The 22,680-nt window shown below is 38.5% G+C and overlaps 1 protein-coding gene across 42 annotated transcripts in view; it reads right to left on the bottom strand.

Annotated features, from left to right (window-relative positions):
* Window positions 1–22,680, bottom strand: part of LOC123746059 (longitudinals lacking protein, isoforms H/M/V) — a 182,315-nt gene that overhangs the window by 128,687 nt on the left and 30,948 nt on the right. Inside the window, exon 6 of one of the 42 annotated variants that reach the window (XM_045727249.2) lies at window positions 1,337–2,802. The exons of 39 other annotated variants lie outside the window; for them this stretch is intronic. In XM_045727249.2, coding sequence (XP_045583205.1) covers window positions 2,440–2,802 — 363 coding nt within the window. In that variant the 3' untranslated portion in view covers window positions 1,337–2,439. Of the gene's footprint in view, window positions 1–1,336; window positions 2,803–10,574; window positions 11,604–22,680 lie in introns of those variants that run through there. 2 more of the 42 variants (XM_045727263.2, XM_045727265.2) reach the window with 2 other exon arrangements.

Here is a 22,680-nt window from a genome sequence, read left to right as displayed (position 1 = left end):
TTCTATGTCATTTGAAATTGATTTATGTTGGTACTTAAGAGAATGTTGAGCATAAAAGAATAGTAAACTACAAATTATAGTGAAAGGTTGAATTGTTGATGGATTACAGAGAAAAGTAACTTGTTAACTAAATGTTAATTTATTGGACCAATAGTCTTATGCAATACCCCTGGTCCTTGTTAAAGTGGACTACTCTATTTTGTAATGCAAATTTTAAGAATTTGTAAATAAAGTCATTAGTAAATTTCTATAATTTAAGACCTGTGTTGAATGTCATAATCAATGTTTCATTAACAGCGAGAAACTTTGTCCAACCGAGGTATGTGGTGTCTCTTACTTATGTAAATTAACCGATTGGGCCAGCCCTCTTTCATGATTATTCACACTTTTATAACAGCTAGTTATTTGTTTCTACAGTACATTGTTCAATCTATACTGGTAGAAAATTACCGTTAGCCTTATAAAAAAAAAAGTATAAATAAGTTCTGGTTGTCATTTACAATTAAAATATTGTATAATGCATGTCATTGAAAGACAAATTGAGAACTTGGGGAAAAGGAGCATCAGCATCTAATCATCAGCCCACGTGTAACACAAGCACTGCAGGTTTGGGGAATACGCAAAAAAAAAAAAAAAAAAAAAAAAAAAAAAAAAAAAAAAAAAAAAAAAAAAAAAAAAAAAATCCATATTCGCCAACGACATGTTAGCAAATACACCATAAAGCAGCTTACTTTTGCACAACTTGATTATTGATATATAAATCAGGTTCATTAGGAGTGACAATCTTCAAATGATATAACTCCAAGCTTTGGAACAATGAAGTTAAAAAAAAAAAAAATACAAAAAAACGGCAACAAGACACGCAATGAGCACATAAATAGCACCACTAATAGATTACAGCACTGGTATGGAACAAAAGGTACATTATGTCTCAGGCTGGGCAGACTACGCATCAATGACCAAGGTTAACCAAGGTTATCTTCCAACTTGGAAGATTCCCTCGCTTTTTGCTAAGAACGAAAGTGCAGACTTAAGTAAAAAAACAAGAATGCGTCACCCACGCAAAGAACTCTGGCTTCTGTCAGAGTATTTAATTCACTGACCTGCCCCCTCCAGTAACCAAGGCCAACAAAACCATCACCAAACAAAAGTCCTGCAAAGTAGCTAGGAAACAAGTTGACCAGACCACACACTAGACGGTGAAGGGACGACGACGTCTTGGTCCGTCCAGGACCATTCTCAAGTTGATTGTCGATCGACAATCGACTTGAGAATGGTCCAGGACGGACCGAAACGTCGTCGTCCCTTCACCTTCTAGTGTGTGGTCTGGTTAACTTACTTTAGCCACGTTATTGTGACTCATCGCCTGCAGCTAGGAAACAAACTACGACAAATAAGAATGCTAAAAGATAATTCAAGGAACAAGCAAAACTTCCTCAAATCCTGTAATTACCAGCTGAATTTTCTAAAACTATACTGCACAGCATAAGTATTATTCAACAACTTCTGTATTCATAAAGTACAGTACTATACTGTATACTGCACATTATTAAAACAAAATACAAAGCAGTTTGTTCATTCTTATCATTCTGGGGTAACAATTTATGTAGTCAAACTTTTTGGGAGACAATGGAATTAAGTTAAATTCAAGCTCAAAAACCCTGAGCAGCACACACACACTTAATTCTCCATGGCAAACAAAAGTGAAGGAAGTGCTCGTTAAGAATTTTTCACTTCTTTATTACTGTACTGTATATGTAAATTCAGGATGGATGCTAGGCAATGCCCATAGTATACCTGGAAACAACAGACAGAACAGCACCAATGCCATTGATATAGTGCCAGATAAATAATTACCTGGTAAATCAACTTATAATTGATTAACTTTATTACTTTAATCTGTGCATGCATACTCTTGATTTTCAGTACAGAACCGTATATGCTTTGTTGCTACTTCACTTCATTGCATATTTTCTTTCAATCAACATATTCTTTATACTGTACCAATTGCATTACATCTTAACACTAATTACTGTAATGTATTTTTTTAAAATACAGTACTGTATACTTCAATTTCAAATAGCTCCACATTTCACTAACACAGTAATGAGAAAATTACTATCATGATTATCATACTATCTGAAGCACAATCTCCATATTTAGTATTTTTCTAAAGGAAGCCACCAGAGCACCTCTTCTGAAATTCAAGAAAGAACTTACATGATTTAGGGAAAACTTCAAACCAAATTGATTCAAAGTTCTGGGATGGTACACTCGCAAATAATAAGCTTTAAATTGTGTGCGCTTAATTTTTATAAACGAGCATTCTTAGGTTGAGCATAGTCAAAGAAACTGAAAAAATATCCGAAAAGAATTTAAGAACCCCCCAAAAAATCTAATAATTATACTAAAATTATCAAATAATTATTTTGCAACATATTAACCATACAGCTGAGTTTTCAATGTATTTGACTGATTATTATGTTTACTTTCTATATGAATCTTAAGATCTAAATTCTTATTAGAACGATAAGAACAAAATGGACATGAATATCGCTGCTCTCTTGTATGGATACGACGATGTTCATTAAGAGTACTGCTATCCTTTGTTCGAAACGTACAAAGTGGACAAGCATACGGCCTCTCTCCTGTATGAGTACGTATGTGTTTCTTGAGATCATAAGAGTCACGACTAACATGCCCACAAAAAGGACATCCAAACCTCTGTGTCTTCCTATCTGTCTTATACAGTGTTGAACGTGGCAGGGTACTGTTCAATCCAACGCCTCTCTCAGGGCACACCTAGAATAAGACAAAGGATGTTACCACGTTACCACCCTGACTACATAATGCAAGCCTTAATTCTATTTTTTAAGGACTTGGGGTCTAATTCTTCTTTCCGTACAGTTAACTGAAATTAAATACCTGTGGTGATTTGTGTAATTTGCTTCAGTAATCACTATTGCCATTAAAGATTTAGTTTATGTCAGTTTATGAACTGCAATATTAATTCTGTATAATAATACAGTATGTATTTTTGTAGTAAAATTTCTGAATACCTGTACTGGTATACTGTAACAACATAGTAACATTATTTAACCAGCTATTCAAGAAATTTTTTTCCTCAAGTTTTTTTCCTTATTTTACCTTCAAGTAGATTTAGCATACTGTTTATATAGCATTCTATTGACAATGTATGTAAATATTTACTGCATAACTGCAGATACCTATTTATGCTATATGCTATTATAATGAACAAATTTTGTTTAAATGCCGTTGTTTATTAGTGACACTAAATAATACAAGTACCAATGCTAAAGACCAACTATAGTATTTTAGTTTTGTTGAGTGCTGATTTCCACATTTGTAAACACAGTCAATAGCGGTACAGTAGTAACAACACTCATCCTGCACCTCACAATGAATTTGGTCTCTGTTCAAGTCCTGGCTAAGAAGAACTGACTAGGTGCTATTTACTTCTACTGTATTCACCAAGCAGTAACTGGGGTACCTGGTTGTAAACTGGTTGGCAGGTCATTTTTCAGGGTAAACTAATAGGAAAAGTTTTCAATGAGCTATTGGGGTGAGGGGATTATCTGTAAAGTCTTCCAGAAAGGAAAGGCATGTAATTGCTATGTGAATAAATAACCACCACCCCCTTACGTACTGTAAATACCTTTATGTAATGTACAATTGCCATATCTTGTGGTGGTTCAAAGTTCAAGGTTCCCATGGCCCGGTCTCTGACCAGGCCTCCTACAATTAACTTCTTGCAATGACCACTTATTTGGTTGAGGAGAGTAATAATTTTTTGGTTGCCAATCATTTTGAGGCCTGTTTGTATTTGCCAAGGAAACATACATCTTGATATCCAATCTGCCTATTAATTTACAGTTAACCCTGAGGGTAATTAGATATTTACAGATGTATTGGTGAAAACTTGTTTTTGCAGCACAGTATTGGTAGAATTTTCACACAATTCTCATTCACTCGTACTGCCACACTGGACTCTCAGACTTTCAAACAGTATCTCTCTCAGATTGACAGTTGCCCATTGCTAAAGAAATAATATTATTGTCTAGTTTTAATTGCTTCAGATGCTGCACACGACTTAGATCAGCATGCATCCGAGTACCTTGAAGCAATACATAAAACTCTGACATGAAAGTTGCTGTAATGTGACCAAATATGGATGAGTTGATATAATGTTGTGGAAGGGGGCAAGACAGACAAGCAAGAACAGTTGTAGCGGGCAGCCCAAGGTGGCAGCCACGTACTCACCTACTACAGTACAGTACAGTACTTTTAACATTAACATATTTGAGTCTCTCATGTTTTACATTATTTTGGACAGCATAGCACTATAGTAATATGACCCAAGAGATTAAAACATGAAATTCTCCCATCCCAATACAACTTCACAACTGTTATTTGCAAATTACTTTTATTTAGAGCACCTGGTCTTACAAAATATTGTATTGGTTACATTATATGCTTACTTTATATGATTAAACTGTGTACTGAAGGCTTACACAAAATTAAAGAAAGCCACTGTGAAAATTAGATTATGTTGGTTAGTAAAAACTGCTGTTTTCTCCCATACCCTCCTTATTCTCAAATCAATCTTGCCATTCAACTTAAGAAAAATGGGTACAATACTTATATATTGCCATGTAAACCCATCAAAACACTTGTTTATGATTTCACATTTTATTTAGGATGAAGAACATAATTTAATAATTAGTTAACACTAAATTTAGTAATTAGTGACTGTCGGTGGTTGTGACAGTGAGCAGTAAGCCTTCTGATCACTTGCAAGCACCTACCTCTCACACTGCCTACAAACTATGTGAAAAATCTCCAAAGAATTCTGATAGAGATCTATGGGTGGTACTGGGTTGAGAACTGTCCCTTGAGGACCACAAAGAGCACCACCTTGTGAGAGGAACCTACGTTACACTTTCCAATCTCAGATTCGCTTTCAAATGCTGTACATGGATGACGAAATATTAAAGAATTTGTTCACAGCCATCGAGACCAAATTTATAATATACCCTGTACAGCAGTTGCATGGTGCTCATATCTTGGGAAGCATATCAATACACTGAAAAAATGGCAGACATGCAACTAAATAGCTTCCAAAAAAGAAAAACAGGAGTTAGGAGAGGCTAGAGGTGTTAAATATGCCAAAGTGTTTGTGGTTAACCATGTTAATAAACATTGTATTCATTCCACCTCTTATTTTATTTACAATGAGTATGTCTGGGTAAGCTAACTGTATTTGTTAAGGTTAGGTAAGGATATTTTTAATCTTTTACTAGGTGGCACGGAGACTTCCCATTGATGTGTTGAGTATCTTACCCAAAATTGCCAATCACGTCATATGACGTGTTGGAGTACTACGCAAGATTTAAACGGCCCGCGGATACACAGCGTTCTCCTCACCTTCATAGGGACTCTTGAAACAGATGCCATTTTTAAATAAAATCGTGGGCAACATTCCCGGGTATTAGGGCCTCAGTACTGAATGAGCCACCATACGCATCATGAGCTCACAGCACTGCTGTTCAGCTTGTGACCACAGCATCGCCTAAAAATGTCAAAACATATATATGTACATGCCATTATTTAGCGATGACAGTACAGTATTACAGAAGACCCCTGACTGTGAAAAATGTCCAGGATTCTGATAATAGCAGGATTGTTGTGATAATTAGCACTGTAGTGGGAGGAGTAATCTTGGTGGGGAGGGAGGTAGCGTTGTCTGCTGACTCTGACCACCTTTTACTGTCTGGACTCATTATACCAGCTTGGTGGTTCATTATGGTGAACAAAACACACGCAGATACTTATATATAACGTCTGTATATAGTGAATAAAATAAAAATAGTATGGTGGGAAGAGAATGTTGGAGAGTCAGGCGAGGCGAGGTGAGGCAGGGAGTGGCAGCTAGTGGCGGGCTAGCTGGTGTGTAGCGGTCACTCCTTGCTGCTGTTTAACTCAGCATACCAACTTAGTGGTTCCTTATGGTGAACACAAATGTAGAGATACTTATATATAACGTGTATATATAGTGTAATGACAGAAAAAGGTGTGTTGGGAGAAGCCATTTTGGTGAGGGAGGTGGCAACATCTGCATGACTTGTCATGCTGGGGTAAGGGTGGCCACTATGCCCATTGGGCACTATACCGGCTTAGTTGAACAGTTATGGAAAACAAAACATGTAGATACTTATATATAATGTGTGTATATAGGGTAATAACACCACAAACAGTATACTTGAAGGAGGAATGTTAGTGCATCTGGCCTTGAACTAGTGAGGGTGGGAGGGAAGGAGAGGAGCATGAGTTGTGTGTGGCCACCTGTTACTGTCTGCCTTCATCATACAAGATTAATGGTTCGCTATGGTGAACACAAATGTAGATACATATAACGTGTATATATAGTGTAATAACAGCAAAAGGAGTGTTGGAAGAAGCCATTTTGGTGAGGGAGGTGGCATCATCTTCCTGCCTTGTCATGCTGTGTAAGGGTGGCCACTATGCTCATTGTGCCCTATACCAGCTTAGATGAACAGTTTATGGTGAACAGAACATGTAGATACTTATATATAACGTCTGTATATAGTGAATAAAAGTAAACACAGTATGGTGGGAGGCGGAATTTGGCGAGTGAGGAGTTTCTGAGGGAGGGAGTGGTGGGGAGTGGCTGGCTAGCAGATGTAACCACTCATCTTTGCTTTTTGACTCGCATTATCAACTTAGTAGTTCATTATGGTGAACAAAACATGCAGATACTTATATACAACCTGTGTATATAGTGTAATAACCGACAAAGTATTTGTTCACTGTTTTATGAACATAATTGAATCAATAATATGCACACCATAATTTTGAGTACAGCGATGATTCACACATTATATAAATATATCACACTACACACTATTGAATAATATTACAGTAAAAAAATGAAGAAGAAATCAATCAGAGATTAGGTAATTATATCTTTGTGGCAATCCCCCGCCTGACAGCTTTGGGGAAACATAACTTTCCCGACGCTTACTGAATCAGCACCACTTTTTTTTTTTTTTTGCCAGACTTCCTCGAGCTATTGCGGCCAAAATATGCCACTTACGATTTTTTTTATTATTTTTCCCATGATCAGGGAACACAAATTAACAGGTTAAGAAAATTTTTTTTTTTGTTATGCGCCTGTGGGTGACAAAGGCCAAATAGCCCTTAACACCACAAGGGTTAAAGATCTGGATGATGGGTATCTTGCGTTGATTCCCGGGGAATCCCACTGTATTTATATATTTGTATCTGTTGCAATCTTGCACAAGAAACATCACTTATTTATTGTAAATTTAGTAACAATTCAACATTACAGCAGTAACTATTCACAAAATTATTTACCACAGAAATTTTTTAATACTGCAATATAAAGTTGTTTGTTTATACAATATCATAACTAAATGAGAGCAAATGTCCAAAATATATTCAATCAGAATATTTGTGTCTGGAATGGGTTCAGAATGGCATAAAGTATTCTAGGTTTCACAGGCCAACTGTATACCATTTAGAGCTAATCGGCTTCTCAGAAATTTTATGAAACTTTAATTATATTATCTGAAAGGAGAAACATGAGTGCACAAAGGTGATAAAAATCATCGGTTACCAAATTTTTAAATCATAAATAATTTCTACCGGTTGGTAGTTGGTTCCGGCGCTCAACGTCCCTGTTGCCTGGTCTCTGACCTAGCCTTCTAGTTAGTACTGCAGTGTGGGTCAACCAGGCTGTTTGATGCAGCTACTTGCAGCCTGATGTTTGCATCACAGCCTGGTTGATCAGGAATCATTTGAAGCCATTTGTCAAATTTTCTATTGAAGGTGTTTGTAGGTTCTCACTTGAACTCCATGACAGGTCACCCAGTTATATCACTCATGTCTAGAGGGAGAATGTCAAAAAGTCCTGGGCCCTTGATATTGTTAAGTTTCATTTGATAAGTCTCAACGTACTAACTGTACCTCTGCTCTTTCAACGGAGCTATCATAATCCTTTCATACCTCATGGTTTCATGTGGTTATAACTGTGAGCAGATTTGGAATAATTCCAACAAATATTTTACATATAATTATTATACAGTATATCTCTCCTGTCTGCACTCTTGAGACTACAAATTTAAAATATTTGAAGTGGTACCAATAATTTCCATGTTTTACCGAATGGATTCAGGAAGTGAGAAGATGCATGCAAGATTTTTGCATGCTCTCCATGTCACCAACTTCCCCAGCTTTGAATAGGGCATTAATGCACAACAATATTTCACCCTAGAGAGCACCAGCATCTTAAAAAGCATAATCATTGGTATTAACTCTCTTTCAAAGGTTTAGTTATGCCTGCAATTTTTCCTGTAGTTATGAAGCTGCTCTGTGTTCTTTAAAAGTAAGGTTTTTAGACACGATTTCTCTTAAATCTTTTATACTGCCTTTTTATTTAACGTGTGTGATTTTACTGTACAGTATTTTGAAGGTGATTTCCGTTCTGATTTTTTTTTTCAAACAGTAGTTTAGCTGGAATTTATCTTTATTTAACATATTTCCTGTGGTTCATCGAAAGGCCTGATTAACATAAGATTATAGGTTTGCTGTGTCCTCTTTATTGTGTTAATGAAAATGCTAGTGTTATTCACAAGGAATGATACACTACTATAATTTGTATTCTTGTCTGTCTGATATGAGGATGACAAGATGACAAAAACTACTGGAGCAAGCACAATATCTTGGGGGACTTGGCTTTTTAGTGAATAATCAGGATTTTACTGTGTTGACTATTACACACTGGGTTTTGTTCATTGGGAAATTAAGAATCCATCTCCTATTCCCAGAAATTCCTTTTGTGCACATTTTGTGCAATAACACCATTGCAACATTATCGAAGGCTTTTGCAAAATGTGTGTATACAACATCAGCTTTTTTCTCATCATCCATGACACCTAAAGCCATGTCATAGTGATCTAGTAATTGTGCGAGGCAGGAGGAGCACCCTATTCTCAGCCCATGTTCTCCAGGGTTATGTACACACTATGACTTCACGTGATTTGTGAATTACTTCTTGCACTTGTTCAAAGATCTTTGTGGGGAAAAAAATGCGCCTGCTTTACTACCTCTTGTGCAGTGGCATGCTTTCCACCATTTTAAACATGTCAGGGACAACACCTGTATAATGGCTTAATCTCCAAAATATGTGTAGGGCTTGTGATAGTGGTTTATTGTTATTCTTGATGAATATAAAATTCCAGTAATCTGGGCTTGGTGCAGAGTGCAAAGACATGCTGTCTATGGCTACTTCAAAGTCCAGTGGTGTTTGGGTGACATCTGATACATGTTTCAATGTTGGAATCACATTCAAAGGAATTCAGTTGCATCACTGATCTTCAATGCGTTTAAGGGTTTATTGCAAACAGAATCTTACTGTTGCCTCAGAATTTAATTAATTTCTTTGTTGTTATCTGTGAACATTCCATCACTATTGAGCTACAGTAGGATGCAATAATTTAAACTTCAGTAGCTCGAGATATCTCTGGAGCTACTGAAGACCCACTTGGACCATCTTATGATAGGTTGCTGAGCATTGGGAGCCTATGTTTACAAATACTTGGTGACAAAATACTGTACATGTATCTTAATACAATGCATAGCAGCTATTTAAAAAATTATGCAAATATCAAATACAGTACAGTACTGTACCTACTATAAGAAATCTCTCTTTCCTAGCCAAAATAACTTGCCTGCCGCAACAACATTAACTAGCTATGCATTTCTTTATTTTTGTCTGAAACAAGGTGACACTCCATACCTGAATGATTTTCCTTAAAACATTTTCTTCATTGCATTGTTAGCTACTTTTTTGCTAAAAAAGATGTACAGGGGCAACAGCAGTCAACATGAAGGTGCTACTGACTCAAGTTACAGTGTGACAACTGAAGAGATTGTTCAGAATCTTAATGACACCACAGAGGAAAGTAAGGAGCATGACAAGGAAGAGGATGAAGCTAAACCACATACTACAAAAAAAAACATTTTAAAAATTAAAAACAAAATTGTGCACATTAAAAATAATGTAGCCTTGTTTGTTTTATATCCTTTTTTTTTCTCTCTTCACTAAATTTTTAGGTTAATATCAGTAATTTATTAAAAACCATTCAAAAGTATATTCTCACGAAAAATCATAGTTTTTTTCTGGGAGATGTTAAATGGTTCAAAACATATGTAAAATAAAATTCATTTTAAGTATATGGATAAGTAGTATCCAGGATTTATTTTTTTTATTTTCTTTTGAACCAGGAATCTTCAAATAAAATATAAATCATTCTAAATATAATTCTAACTTACTACAGTTCTTAACTTTCCAAGGTAACCAATATAAAAACATTAATTACCTAATTATCATAAAATTTTCTTGTTCAGATCATTTGTATAACTTCGGTACAATATGTGCTAATCGTAACCATATCTCAGTAAATTAGGTTTCCTTCTTAATCTATTGTAGCATTGAAAAGACAACATATAACAATGTAAGCACTTTATTCTTTCAAAAACTTTCACAGCAATCTTTAAAGAACTTATGGTAATACTGTACAAATGGATAGATGTTCACTGATGAAAAATTGTACCTGTGATTTTTAGACCAATAATATATGTTAGTATAAAACAATATTACACCAAGAAGTATCAGTTAATGAACGCAGAAGGGCTTGAAAAAATTCAAATTTTCTCATGATAAGTTCCTGGTATATTCGATTTTCATTTATTTCCTGTATGCTTCAGAAAAATATTTCAAGTTTTATTATAGATATGTTTAACCAGCTCAACATTGTGGACTTTGTAAGGCAAGAGACCACATTTTAAAAATATGAGGTGTAGTAGTAGTATTCGAAAATTCAAAATAAAAAAAATTATGTAATATGTTATCTAATGCCAATGGTGGCGATCCAAATGAGATTTGATGCTACTACTAGTTGTTGCTCGATATGAGCAGTGTGGGCAGGCATAAGGTTTTTCCCCAGTATGGGTACGTATATGTTTCTTCAGGTCGTAGCTGTCTCGACTCGTACGTCCACATACTGGGCAAGTGTGCCTCAGGATCTTCCCACCAGCTGTAAACCCTGATGATGGCATCCCATTGCCACTCACAACGCCTCCCTCATGGCATGCCTAGAATGAGACAAGGCACATTACCACCACCTTTATACCATCCAATCTCCCTTCAATGCTACCATTTGGCCAGTTATCTTTGAAAAGGAAATGCAGCTCTCCATCTTCTGTGGTGATATCATCTTCACATATTATTAGATGGGATGCTCTTTCTCTAAGTGGAGCTTCCTGACATGTGACTTGAGATGAGAGCAGTGGTTGGCTCTGTATGGACAGTAGGGGCACTGGAATGGCCTCTCTCCAGTGTGGATGCGGACATGTGTCACCAGATTGAACTTCTTGAGAAAAGTCTTGCCACAGAAAGGGCAGGTATGACCAACCCCAGACCCCAACCACTCAGGCCAGGGGGGCGTGGCTGGATCTTCCTCTGACTCTCTGCCACGCCCCTAGAAGAGAAGAATCCTCTCAGCATCATGCACCACACTGCCTGTGCCATTTCTCTAGCATCACTGCATTGCCAACAACAACAACAATGTAGGTACAGTACTGTACTTTCAAGATAGCAACACAAAATGCATTAGCAAACAAAACGAACTCATGTAGCTTGTGCTATGGAATATCAAAGTCCTTAATCTTTTAATCATATATTTTAAATATTTATTGTTTTTAAAAAATAAGAGATGAATGACATGATGATGGATGACCCGAATTATGTAGAATATTTTGCATGAATTACGTGGGTACAGTACGTGCAAGTTTATTTTCTTCATATTTTGTGCCCAAATATTTCTCATAAAAGAAAAATCTTACACATTTCCACTGCTTCCTCACTAAAATTAAAATTCCAATTAAAGCTTGGAAATCATTTCTCATAATACAAAACCATTAGTAAGATTTTCCGTTAATACTTTTTGTAAGAAATTTTCAGTTTAGTTGTCAAAACAATGTAGGAAGTTTCCTTTTAGAAATCACGAACAAAGTTGCCTTCATACTATAGTTTATTGCCTCGTCAGTAATTGAATCCAATGAATAAATAAATTATATGCATTGGATCACCAAATAATATTACATGGAAAAAATATAACATTTAAAAGAAGTGTGTTGAATTAAAATTTAGGAGGATGCTTTACTGAAATACACATCCTATATTGAACCACTTTTCACTCCATTTATATTCAGAGTTATTCAGATTTTTTGTATTACTGGTAACAAACAGTACCACAATTTTGTTATATTTGATACACTTGCTCCTTATTTTTGTCTATACAAAACATGAACAGTAGTACTCTGTATTGTTAGGATAAATACAAAACAGACAATTGTCAACAAATGGATTTTGAGTCACAATATATAATATACTGGTACTAGAACTCGATGTACATTTAATAAAACTTGCAAGGTTTTCTACAAAACTTTGTCAGCAAGAATAATTCAACACACTTCCACATGAAATAATACATCCACAATCTAAAAAGAGAGCCAGCTACCTACCAAGAGTGTGCCTGTCGCCAGCAACTTACCTTTGGAGGGGACACGGAGGCTGGCTACATGCACACTCCTACTCTTGATTGGATTGATATTATGTAGACACTTGTAATTTCCAGCAAAATGGTAATAGGGAAAATTATGGTAATTTCAAATTAATAATTGCAAAAGCTTTGATACACATACCTTGTACAGTATTAAAATATAGCCTCCCAAAATATTATTTCATCTACTCAATTAAGTAAATTGCACATTAATTTTTCAGGAGGGGTTTGTGAAGAAATACTAATAACATCTATAAACTGCAATTACTCAACACTGAAGGCAGACTTTTCAGGCTTTTGACCTAGCAACTCATTTTTTTTTTTTTTTAAAGAGGGTGATAAATACCTAATTTCTCAATTATTCCCTGTGATATTAGTTTTATAGCATGATTGCAATTAAAAGCAAGGCATGGAATAAAATGGATCTTGCTTCTATATGGCTTGTGATGTACTGTACTTAAGCTACGACAAGACCTTATGTTGAAAAGCTAATAAAAGCAAGGCACTTTCAACCAAAACTGATATTATTGATAAAACAGTGTTTGCTGTGTGTTATTCAAGTTATTCAAGAAGAGCTAGTCAATGTGTCTTGCTGTGACATCTTGAGGCATATGTACCCCTCAATAAAAATCTATTCATTAGCTAAATATTAATATACCAATCTGTATAATATCCCTGGATTGCTACAGAAATATCCCAAAATATGCTGAGGATACAGTACACCAAGGCACAATTCTAAGGACATTGCCACTGCAACAAAAATGATAATGCTAAGTAGATAATGTAAGTATAAATTGCAGCCAATCAACAAAGGGGTGATGGTGGAGGAGGAGGTAGGTACTGGGTGTTGGTGTGTGGTGGTGGGTGTGGTGGTGGGTGTGGTGGTGGGTGTGGTGGTGGTGTGGTGGTGGGTGTGGTGGTGGGTGTGGTGGTGGGTGTGGTGGTGGTGGTGGTGATATGTGCTGGGTCGTGGTGGTATGTGCTAGGTCGGAGCCGGTCGGCCGAGCGGACAGCACGCTGGACGTGTGATCCTGTGGTCCTGGGTTCGATCCCAGGCGCCGGCGAGAAACAGTGGGCAGAGTTTTTCACTGTATGCCCCTGTTACCTAGCAGTAAAATAGGTACCTGGGTGTTAGTCAGCTGTCACGGGCTGCTTCCTGGGGGTGGTGGCCTGGTCAAGGACCGGGCCGCGGGGACACTAAAAAGCCCCGAAATCATCTCAAGATAACCTCAAGATAGGTGATGGTAGGTACTGGGTGGTGAAGGTGGTAGACACTGGGTGTTGGTGGTGATATGTGCTGGGTGGTGGTGGTGGTGGTGGTGGTGGTGGTGGTAGTAGGTATTGGGGTGGTGATGGTAGTAGGTACTGGGGTGGTGGTGGTGGTGGTAGTAGTAAGTACAGGGGTGGTGGTGGTGGTGGTAGTAAGTACTGGGGTGGTGGTGGTGGTGTTAGTAAGGTACTGTGGTGGTGGTGGTGGTAGTAGGTACTGTGGTGGTGGTAGTAGGTACTGTGGTGGTGGTGGTAGTAGGTACTGTGGTGGTGGTGGTAGTAGTAGGTACTGTGGTGGTGGTGGTGGTGGTGGTAGTAGGTACTGTGGTGGTGGTGGTGGTGGTAGTAGTAGGTACTGTGGTGGTGGTGGTGGTGGTAGTAGGTACTGATGGTGGTGGTGGTGGTGGTAGTAGGTACTGAGGTGGTGGTGGTGGTGGTAGTAGGTACTGAGGTGGTGGTGGTGGTGGTAGTAGGTACTGGGGTGGTGGTGGTGGTGGTAGTAGGTACTGGGGTGGTGGTGGTGGTGGTGGTAGAAGGTACTGGGGTGGTGGTGGTAGTAGGTACTGGGGTGGTGGTGGTAGTAGGTACTGGGGTGGTGGTGGTAGTAGGTACTGGGGTGGTGGTGGTGGTAAGTACTGGGGTGGTGGTGGTGGTGGTAAGTACTGGGGTGGTGGTGGTGGTAAGTACTGGGGTGGTGGTGGTGGTAGGTACTGGGGTGGTGGTGGTAGGTACTGGGGTGGTGGTGGTAGGTACTGGGGTGGTGGTGGTAGGTACTGGGGTGGTGGTGGTAGGTACTGGGGTGGTGGTGGTAGGTACTGGGGTGGTGGTGGTAGGTACTGGGGTGGTGGTGGTGGTAGGTACTGGGGTGGTGGTGGTGGTAGGTACTGGGGTGGTGGTGGTGGTAAGTACTGGGGTGGTGGTGGTAAGTACTGGGGTGGTGGTGGTAAGTACTGGGGTGGTGGTGGTAAGTACTGGGGTGGTGGTGGTAAGTACTGGGGTGGTGGTGGTAGTAGGTACTGGGGTGGTGGTGGTAGTAGGTACTGGGGTGGTGGTGGTAGTAGGTACTGGGGTGGTGGTGGTGGTAAGTACTGGGGTGGTGGTGGTGGTAAGTACTGGGGTGGTGGTGGTGGTAAGTACTGGGGTGGTGGTGGTGGTAAGTACTGGGGTGGTGGTGGTAGGTACTGGGGTGGTGGTGGTGGTAAGTACTGGGGTGGTGGTGGTAGGTACTGGGGTGGTGGTGGTAGGTACTGGGGTGGTGGTGGTGGTAGGTACTGGGGTGGTGGTGGTGGTAGGTACTGGGGTGGTGGTGGTGGTAGGTACTGGGGTGGTGGTGGTGGTAGGTACTGGGGTGGTGGTGGTGGTAGGTACTGGGGTGGTGGTGGTGGTAGGTACTGGGGTGGTGGTGGTGGTGGTGGTAGGTACTGGGGTGGTGGTGGTGGTAGGTACTGGGGTGGTGGTGGTAGATACTAGATTGTGGTGGAACACAGTAGTAGGTACTGGGTGGAGGTGGTAAGGTACTAGGTGGTGGTGATATGTGGTGGTAGTAGGGTACTGGGAGGCAGTGGTGCTAGTATAAGTAGGTACTCTGGTTGTTTTGGTGGTAGTAGATATTGGGTGGTGATGGTGGTGGCAGTAGGTGATGGTGGTGGTGGTAGTAGGTACTGGGTGGTAGTGGTGGTAGGTACTGGGCAGTGGTGGTGCTAGTAGGTACTTGGTGGTGGTAGTAGATACTGGGCAGTTGTGGTGGTGGTTGTACTAGGTTGTAGGTACTGGATGGTGGTGGTGGTAATAGGTACTGGGTGGTTGTAGTAAGAACTGGGTGGTGGTGGTGGCAGCAGTAGGCAATGGGTGGTGCCGGATAAAAGGAGATTCACAGAATAAGTGTGCCTCATTTTATCACCTTTATTGAATATTGGGACTATGTTTGGGGATTTTCAGACTTTTGGGAGATTTCCCGTCCCAAATGTTTTATTCAACATTTTTAGATCATGAGTGACAAATTACTTCTACAGCCTCATTCAGCAGCTATGGTGAGATTAGGCCTGGCCCCATTGATTTTGCCATGTCTAGTTTCTCCAGGTGTTTTCTTACCTCTTCTACAATAACTACAATGACATTCAATGTTTCTTCTGGTCTTGTATTTCACACGATTGGTCTCTAAATTGGTTCTATTGTGAAGACCTCCTGAAACCTTTTGCCAAGCTTCTCACAAATCTCATAATAATTTCATGAGAATTACCAATTAGTTTCTTCATTGTGAATAATGGGTTTGCACCATTGATTTTCACCTTATGTGGCTAGAGAACATCTTTGTCTAGTCTTTTGCTTTGTAACAGTGTCATTTTCAAAATGCCTTTCAGCTTCTCTTCTAACTTGGGAATACAGTATTCATTTCTGGTTTTCTGTAGTCCCCCCTCTATTGTCTTCTGTTCCTAGTTCTCTGTAAATTTTCCAGACAATTTTTGTCTTTTCTTTAGTGTCCCTGCATTGACTATTGAACCTGGGGTTTACATTACTTTTACTGTCCACCTCCTTGAATGGTATGAACTGCTCCGTTGCATCAGCACACTTTCCAGCAATGAATTCCATCATCTCATCTGCTGGCTACTGATCCATTTCTCTTTCCCCCATGCCTGTAATCCCTTTTCATCGACAGGTTTCTTTGTGTGACCAACTCCATCTCCACTATATATATTTAATCATGACAAAGCAATGGTCACTAGCTCCTTGAGGCATCTCATAATTTTGTTTCTTCAACATCTGCCTCATTTTGGGTAACACCATCTCTAGCATTGTTGGTGGGCCTTCTCTTACTCTTGTTGGTTTTGTAATATGCAGCTTTAAAAGCGTTATCTGCCATGTCTACTAGTTTTGCTTTCCATATCTTATCTCCCCTATGGGGGTCCTTATTTATGTAGTCTATTTCTCTAAGGTTAAAGTCTGCTAATATTAGAATTTTAGGTCTTTTTTTCCCTTGCCACTGTGGCTACTTTTTCCATTACATTTAGAAAATTCTTGTTGCATTGTATTCTTTCCTAGGCCTTTTACTGTTTGGTGCGGAATTGGAAATCACCACTACTGTATCTTCATGTCTCCCAATGTTGCTATTCCCTGTATGTACACTTGCTGGTTGGATTTCTCAAGTAATTTACTTCATAGCTCCAGTGCAGCTGTAGCAAAAGGAATGTTACCTTCCCCTCTGTTCACCCTATCTTTCCTTATTACTTGATATCCTTATAGGAAAAATTGCATTTTCTATAACGCTCGTCAGATTTGTTTCCATTATCAGTCATGCGTGGTGGTTCTTCTGCCACTCCTTGTAACTCTACCCCCTCTATGCATATTTCCATCTGCATTTATGAACATTGCTTATATACTACTCATCACAATTCGGCAGCTTTTGTTTTTCCAAATGTGGTATTTTTTCATGTACTGTAGCTGCAATTCCATGTATGATAGTGAAAATGGAGCAATTCATTTTACTGGAAAGGGATCCAGCCACTAATGCCTGTTTGCTTGTGTGGGTGCTTCATCAGATTGGGCAACCCTATTATTTCACTCTGTTTCTTCATTAAGCAGGTCAATCACACCATTTTCCTGTGTGGTACTGTTTGCCATCAGATTTGCTTCTTCATGCGCACTGCTTGTACTATTTTCTGCTTCCAACTGGAATTGAAGAAAAGCCCAGTTGATGTAAGCATCAACTCCACTTGTACCATTCAGAGCATTACCTACTTGCACAAGAGATATTTCAGGGAATTTCCATATTGTTGGCTAAAGCGTAGAAGCTAACATCTCTTCTGATACCGTTTCATTGAAGAAAGGTAGAATGCCATCTCGAACCAAAGGGAAGAGAAAAACATTTTGGCCTCGATATAACATCGAACTTGCCTCCTGAAGATACCAAACAGGTATCATCTGTTGCATATGCAAGGTTAGCCAGCATAAGAATTGCCTTTAGAAATCTGAACAAGAAACCATTCAGGATCTTGCATATGACATGCTAGAGTAATTGTGTAATATGCAGGACCAACATATAGCCTTTATCTCAAAAACGACAAAGCATGAAAATAGTTAGCAGCATGCCACTAGAATAGTCCTAGAGCAAGAAGTCTGAGCTACAAAGAAAGAGTCAAGAAATCAAGCCTTCTGTCACTGGCAGAGAGCAGAGTCAGGTACGACTATCACTAATGCACAGAGGAATAAACAGGTAAGACAAGAATAGACTATTTGAAATGGGGGACACTCAAGAAAGCACAGATGGAAATTAAGTATATCATAGTACCCAGATGAACCCAAGAGCAGAAAGAATTTTTCGGTAGTGAACAAATGGGATAAACTTCATAATGAAGTAGTGGAGGTAAACTCTATATACTGTATGATCTAATGATATGGCTTAGGATTAGGAGCCTGTACACCAGTCCACGGAAGATTGAGATGTTGGAAACTTGAGTTATTTGTATATAGGTATTAATCAGATCTTTGGGATATTCCTACCACAAATGATAGAACACTATGCATTTTTACACAAAAAAACATAAGCAATGCATTTCAAAGTTAATCCAACTATATAAATTAAATTTGCTTCCCCCTAACTCAATTGCTACATGTATTATGCAAAATCTTAATTTAGATTACTATACAATGAATACTGACAAACATTTACACCCTCGTCCCACAGTCAAGCCCATAAACCCTATTTAACAAAAAGCTTTGAGTTTTGATTGAAAAAATGTCAACCCATGTTAATGTACATAATTTTGTTTTAACATCTATATTCTCAATGGCTCTTACATTCCTTACTACGTACTTCCTAATGTAGCACCATCAAAATTTAAAACAAAAAATTAGGTGCTGGCAACATTTTAGTAGTTATCATTCACATCCTTGTAGTTCCCCACAACAAGACAGATTTACCCTATAGTAAAATAAAATTAAGCCTTTTTTATAATTTTGCCACTCAGCATTATTTAAATAAGTATATTTTAACAATATTCCATGTAAATGTATCATTGATAATGTGTTTAAATGTAAGCAACTTATACTGTACTACCATGTTTTATCTAGTACAATCTTGCAAAACATCAATCCAATCATGAGTTTCCTTCTCATTAACAACCTCATACAATTGTGGCATGATAAAATAAACCATAAAATATATTCTTTTATGTTTGCCAGGCTACAGTTAAATACAGCTGGCTCACTTTTATATGGACAAACAGGAATGTACACACTTTTCAAAATATCAATGTTTAGGAATATCTTAATACCAGCATCAACCATTTTAGTCCTTTATTCATTATAAACTGAAGCAATGGAAAAGTATGCACATTACTGAAAAAATAAAATTATATACACACTACATGCTTGCTTCCATATAAATAAAAAGGTAAAACATTTCAAATTATTTTCAAGTAGAATAAAAATATTATTTCAATACATACAGTGTTATTCTTAAAAGTTGCTCACACTTTGGTTTCCTAATTCTCTTTAAAACTAGTTGTTATTACAGTATATACAGTAATATGGTTTATGGTTTCCCATTCTCAGAAACAGAAGGGCGGTACTTAGGCTTATCAAGACTCCCCTTGGCCAACTACTGTACTGACCTTCCCCATTATGCAATCCAACAGGTCAAGGAACCTATAAACTAGCTGAATGACTGCCAAGGAACAAGAGCTGAAGCTTAACCCCCCCCCCCTGCAAGCACAGTTGAGTACTGTCTACCCTCATTAATCTGGACTATATGGGGCCCACCCCCCTCCACGAGTTAGCTGGACATTTGGATTAGCAGGAATTCATGTCAGAAAGGTTCTAAAATTAACATTAGCAACTTTTGTATGGCAACAAACATAATTTACATGGTTAGGGGAGGGCCTTCATACACAGTACTCAAATAATTTTGATTTCAGCTTACCTTGTTGAAGTTTGTTTGCTTGATCGATAAAGGGCTTCATTAATATTCATTTATTAACCTACAAAACACTAAAATTATCCTGACCGACCCTCACTTGTTCAGGGCTAAGAGAAAATTTATTGTGTTGAATTTAGATACGAAAGTTACACCTTGTAAAAAGTTGAATCTGGCATTCCAAAAGAATCATGTGTGCTAAATATGAACCAAGCAAACCAATATTTCATGATCTTAAACAATAGAAACGCATGTCAAGATGACTGATCAATGAGTAGACGAGGGTGTGGGTATCAGTGTCGGGTGTGGGTGTGGGTGTTGGGTTAGGGGCTACTGGCAAGGGCATGGGTGTCAGGAAAGACCTAGAGTGTTTGGCAAGAGCATAGAGTATTCCTTAGAATTTCCTTTACAGACAACCAAATTCTTTTGACCATTTCAAAGAAAAAGAGTTAAGCATAGACTTTTTATATTTTAAACCAATTATTTATGACAGTACAATAATGTGATAAATTGAGAAGATTCTGTTTAGAACAAAGGTTCACTGGCCAGTTTAAAGTTTGGAACATAATACGCTTTCAGACCTTTACAAAAACTGGGTATCTAGATAAATATCCAGGTGTTTAACCAGGGCAATTGGCCAGTCATTAGAAATACTTTACCCTAAGAAAATTAGCCAGATTACAGTGGTTTTGAAGTGATTACCTCCAGAGGTATCTTCTACGTTAGGACAGGTTGGGATTAATATGCTACGGTCTTGGCCAACTTTCTACCAGCTGGTGGCCTGGGAGGGAGACTACCCGACATCATATTCTCACTGATTGACTATGACTGCCTGTGACCGGTTGTGACTATAAATGCCTAACTGTCTTTTGTTTCAACAGGCTATGACTAGCTGTGACTGACTGATTGGCTGCAGCTGCCTGTGACTGGCTATGACTGGCTGTAACTGCTTGTGGCAGGCCATAAAGGAAAATTTTTAATCCTGTGTCAAGCATCGTCAAGGAAAACAACAAAGGAACTTGCCAACGCTGACATGTTATGTCATGCTCACTCGAGATATTACAGGATACGTATGTGGGAAAAAAATCCACTATTTTAGCAGGGAAATATGATGTCCAGCCAGTACATGGTATTTTTAGGAACCAGTATTATTTGTTATAATAATAGGTATTATATTTCTAGTTTCCGAATTTCTGTGCAAGACTGGTCGTTTGGCAGACAAAACTCGACTATTTTGGCTGGACTAACCAAAAGTCCAGGTCAAACACATACAGTACAACTAGGTGAGTACAACAATTGTCAAACTCCCAGGTACATATTTACTGCTAGGTAAACGGAGACCTCAGGTGAAAGGAAACATGCCTCAAACTGACCAGAAATTGAATCCAGGACTCTCAATTAAACTGCAAAACATTACTTTTGTTTTATGTTTTACGTTTTGTATGTTTTACATTACAAAACTCGATCACGCATATTCCGTCATAAAACCAAATATGTATAGCGCATGTGGGATGACGAAAACGGCATCAATAATTTACAAATTTGTAAAAATTCCCCTTATTGTCCTAATACTATGGGACGTGTTTTAAAATTAGCGCCAACTTCTTCCCATTCTCTGTATAGCCCACATGGCATCCTGACCCCATCGTGTGGGTGCTCATCCATGCTGGAAACTCACTATTCTCGTGACCTCGCTCGTGACAGTCGAAGCCTCCCCTCTAGTAGAAAAGTTCCCTATTCTGGTTATTTTATCTCGGGTATTTGTTATCAGCTTTATAAACTCGTGCAAAATGACTTCCAGATGGATACTGATCAAGAACAAAGCCAATCCGTGACAAAAACATCGAAAGAAACACGAATGAGGGAAAGTTTGAGTTTTCGTCGAAAGTATAGAAAAGTGAGACTTATGTTCGTATATGTAAATACCCCTTTACAGCATTCTATGGCAAACAATTTTATACCAAATTGAATGACGTAACACAAAAATTGAGGTGAGAAAGCTGAAAAGAGAATACACATAGGAGTGGTGAGCTCTCGGGCAACATTCGGGCTACCTTACAGTGCGCAGCGGTCAAAAATATAGGAAAGTGAGGTGCGTGTGTGTGTGTGTGTGTGTGCTTATACGATATGTAAATATCCCTTCACAGCATTCTATTGTGAACAATTCAATATACCAAATTGAACGACATAGCTCGAAAATTGAGGTCGGAAAGCTGAAAGGAGTATAAACATGTTTGTTTGGTGGTGTACTCTCAGCCAACCTTGTGGTGCACAGCGGGTCTAACGTACTGTATAGGAACGTACTGTATATTAATGTAAAAGGAAAGCGAGACATATGTTCTTATATGCATGTTTCCCTTTAGAGCATGGATACAGAAACAATTTGCAAACAACTGATACCAAATGGAACGGCATAGCACAAAAACTGAAGTCAGAAAGCTAAAAGTGTACTGTATAAATATTTGTGGGTGGTGGCGAGTTCACACGCTCTGCTCGGGCTACCTTGAGGTGCGTGGCGGGTCACCCGCCGAGGCAACAAAAGCGTTAATATACTATATCTTTTAAACCCAGCACAGCACTTAGAATATAAGTTATGTTCATTACGGGTAAATAATCAAATGAACTGTTCAATCTAAGATAATCATAATTGCTTAATTTATAAATTTGGACTACTGTAAGTGAGCCGATCCAGATAATCTTGAATATCAACAAATAATTGTGGATAATTAGGATAAGTCAATATTTTAGATGTCCTAATTGTTAGTTTCAATTACAGCTGATCAAAATGGGCATTCCTGGCTTTTTATCTCGGGA

Source organism: Procambarus clarkii, chromosome 78, assembly GCF_040958095.1.
Source record: "Procambarus clarkii isolate CNS0578487 chromosome 78, FALCON_Pclarkii_2.0, whole genome shotgun sequence".
Classification (NCBI taxonomy): Eukaryota; Metazoa; Arthropoda; class Malacostraca; order Decapoda; family Cambaridae; genus Procambarus; species Procambarus clarkii.
Note: the sequence above shows the minus strand (reverse complement) of the source record. Positions and strands in the feature narration are given on the sequence as shown.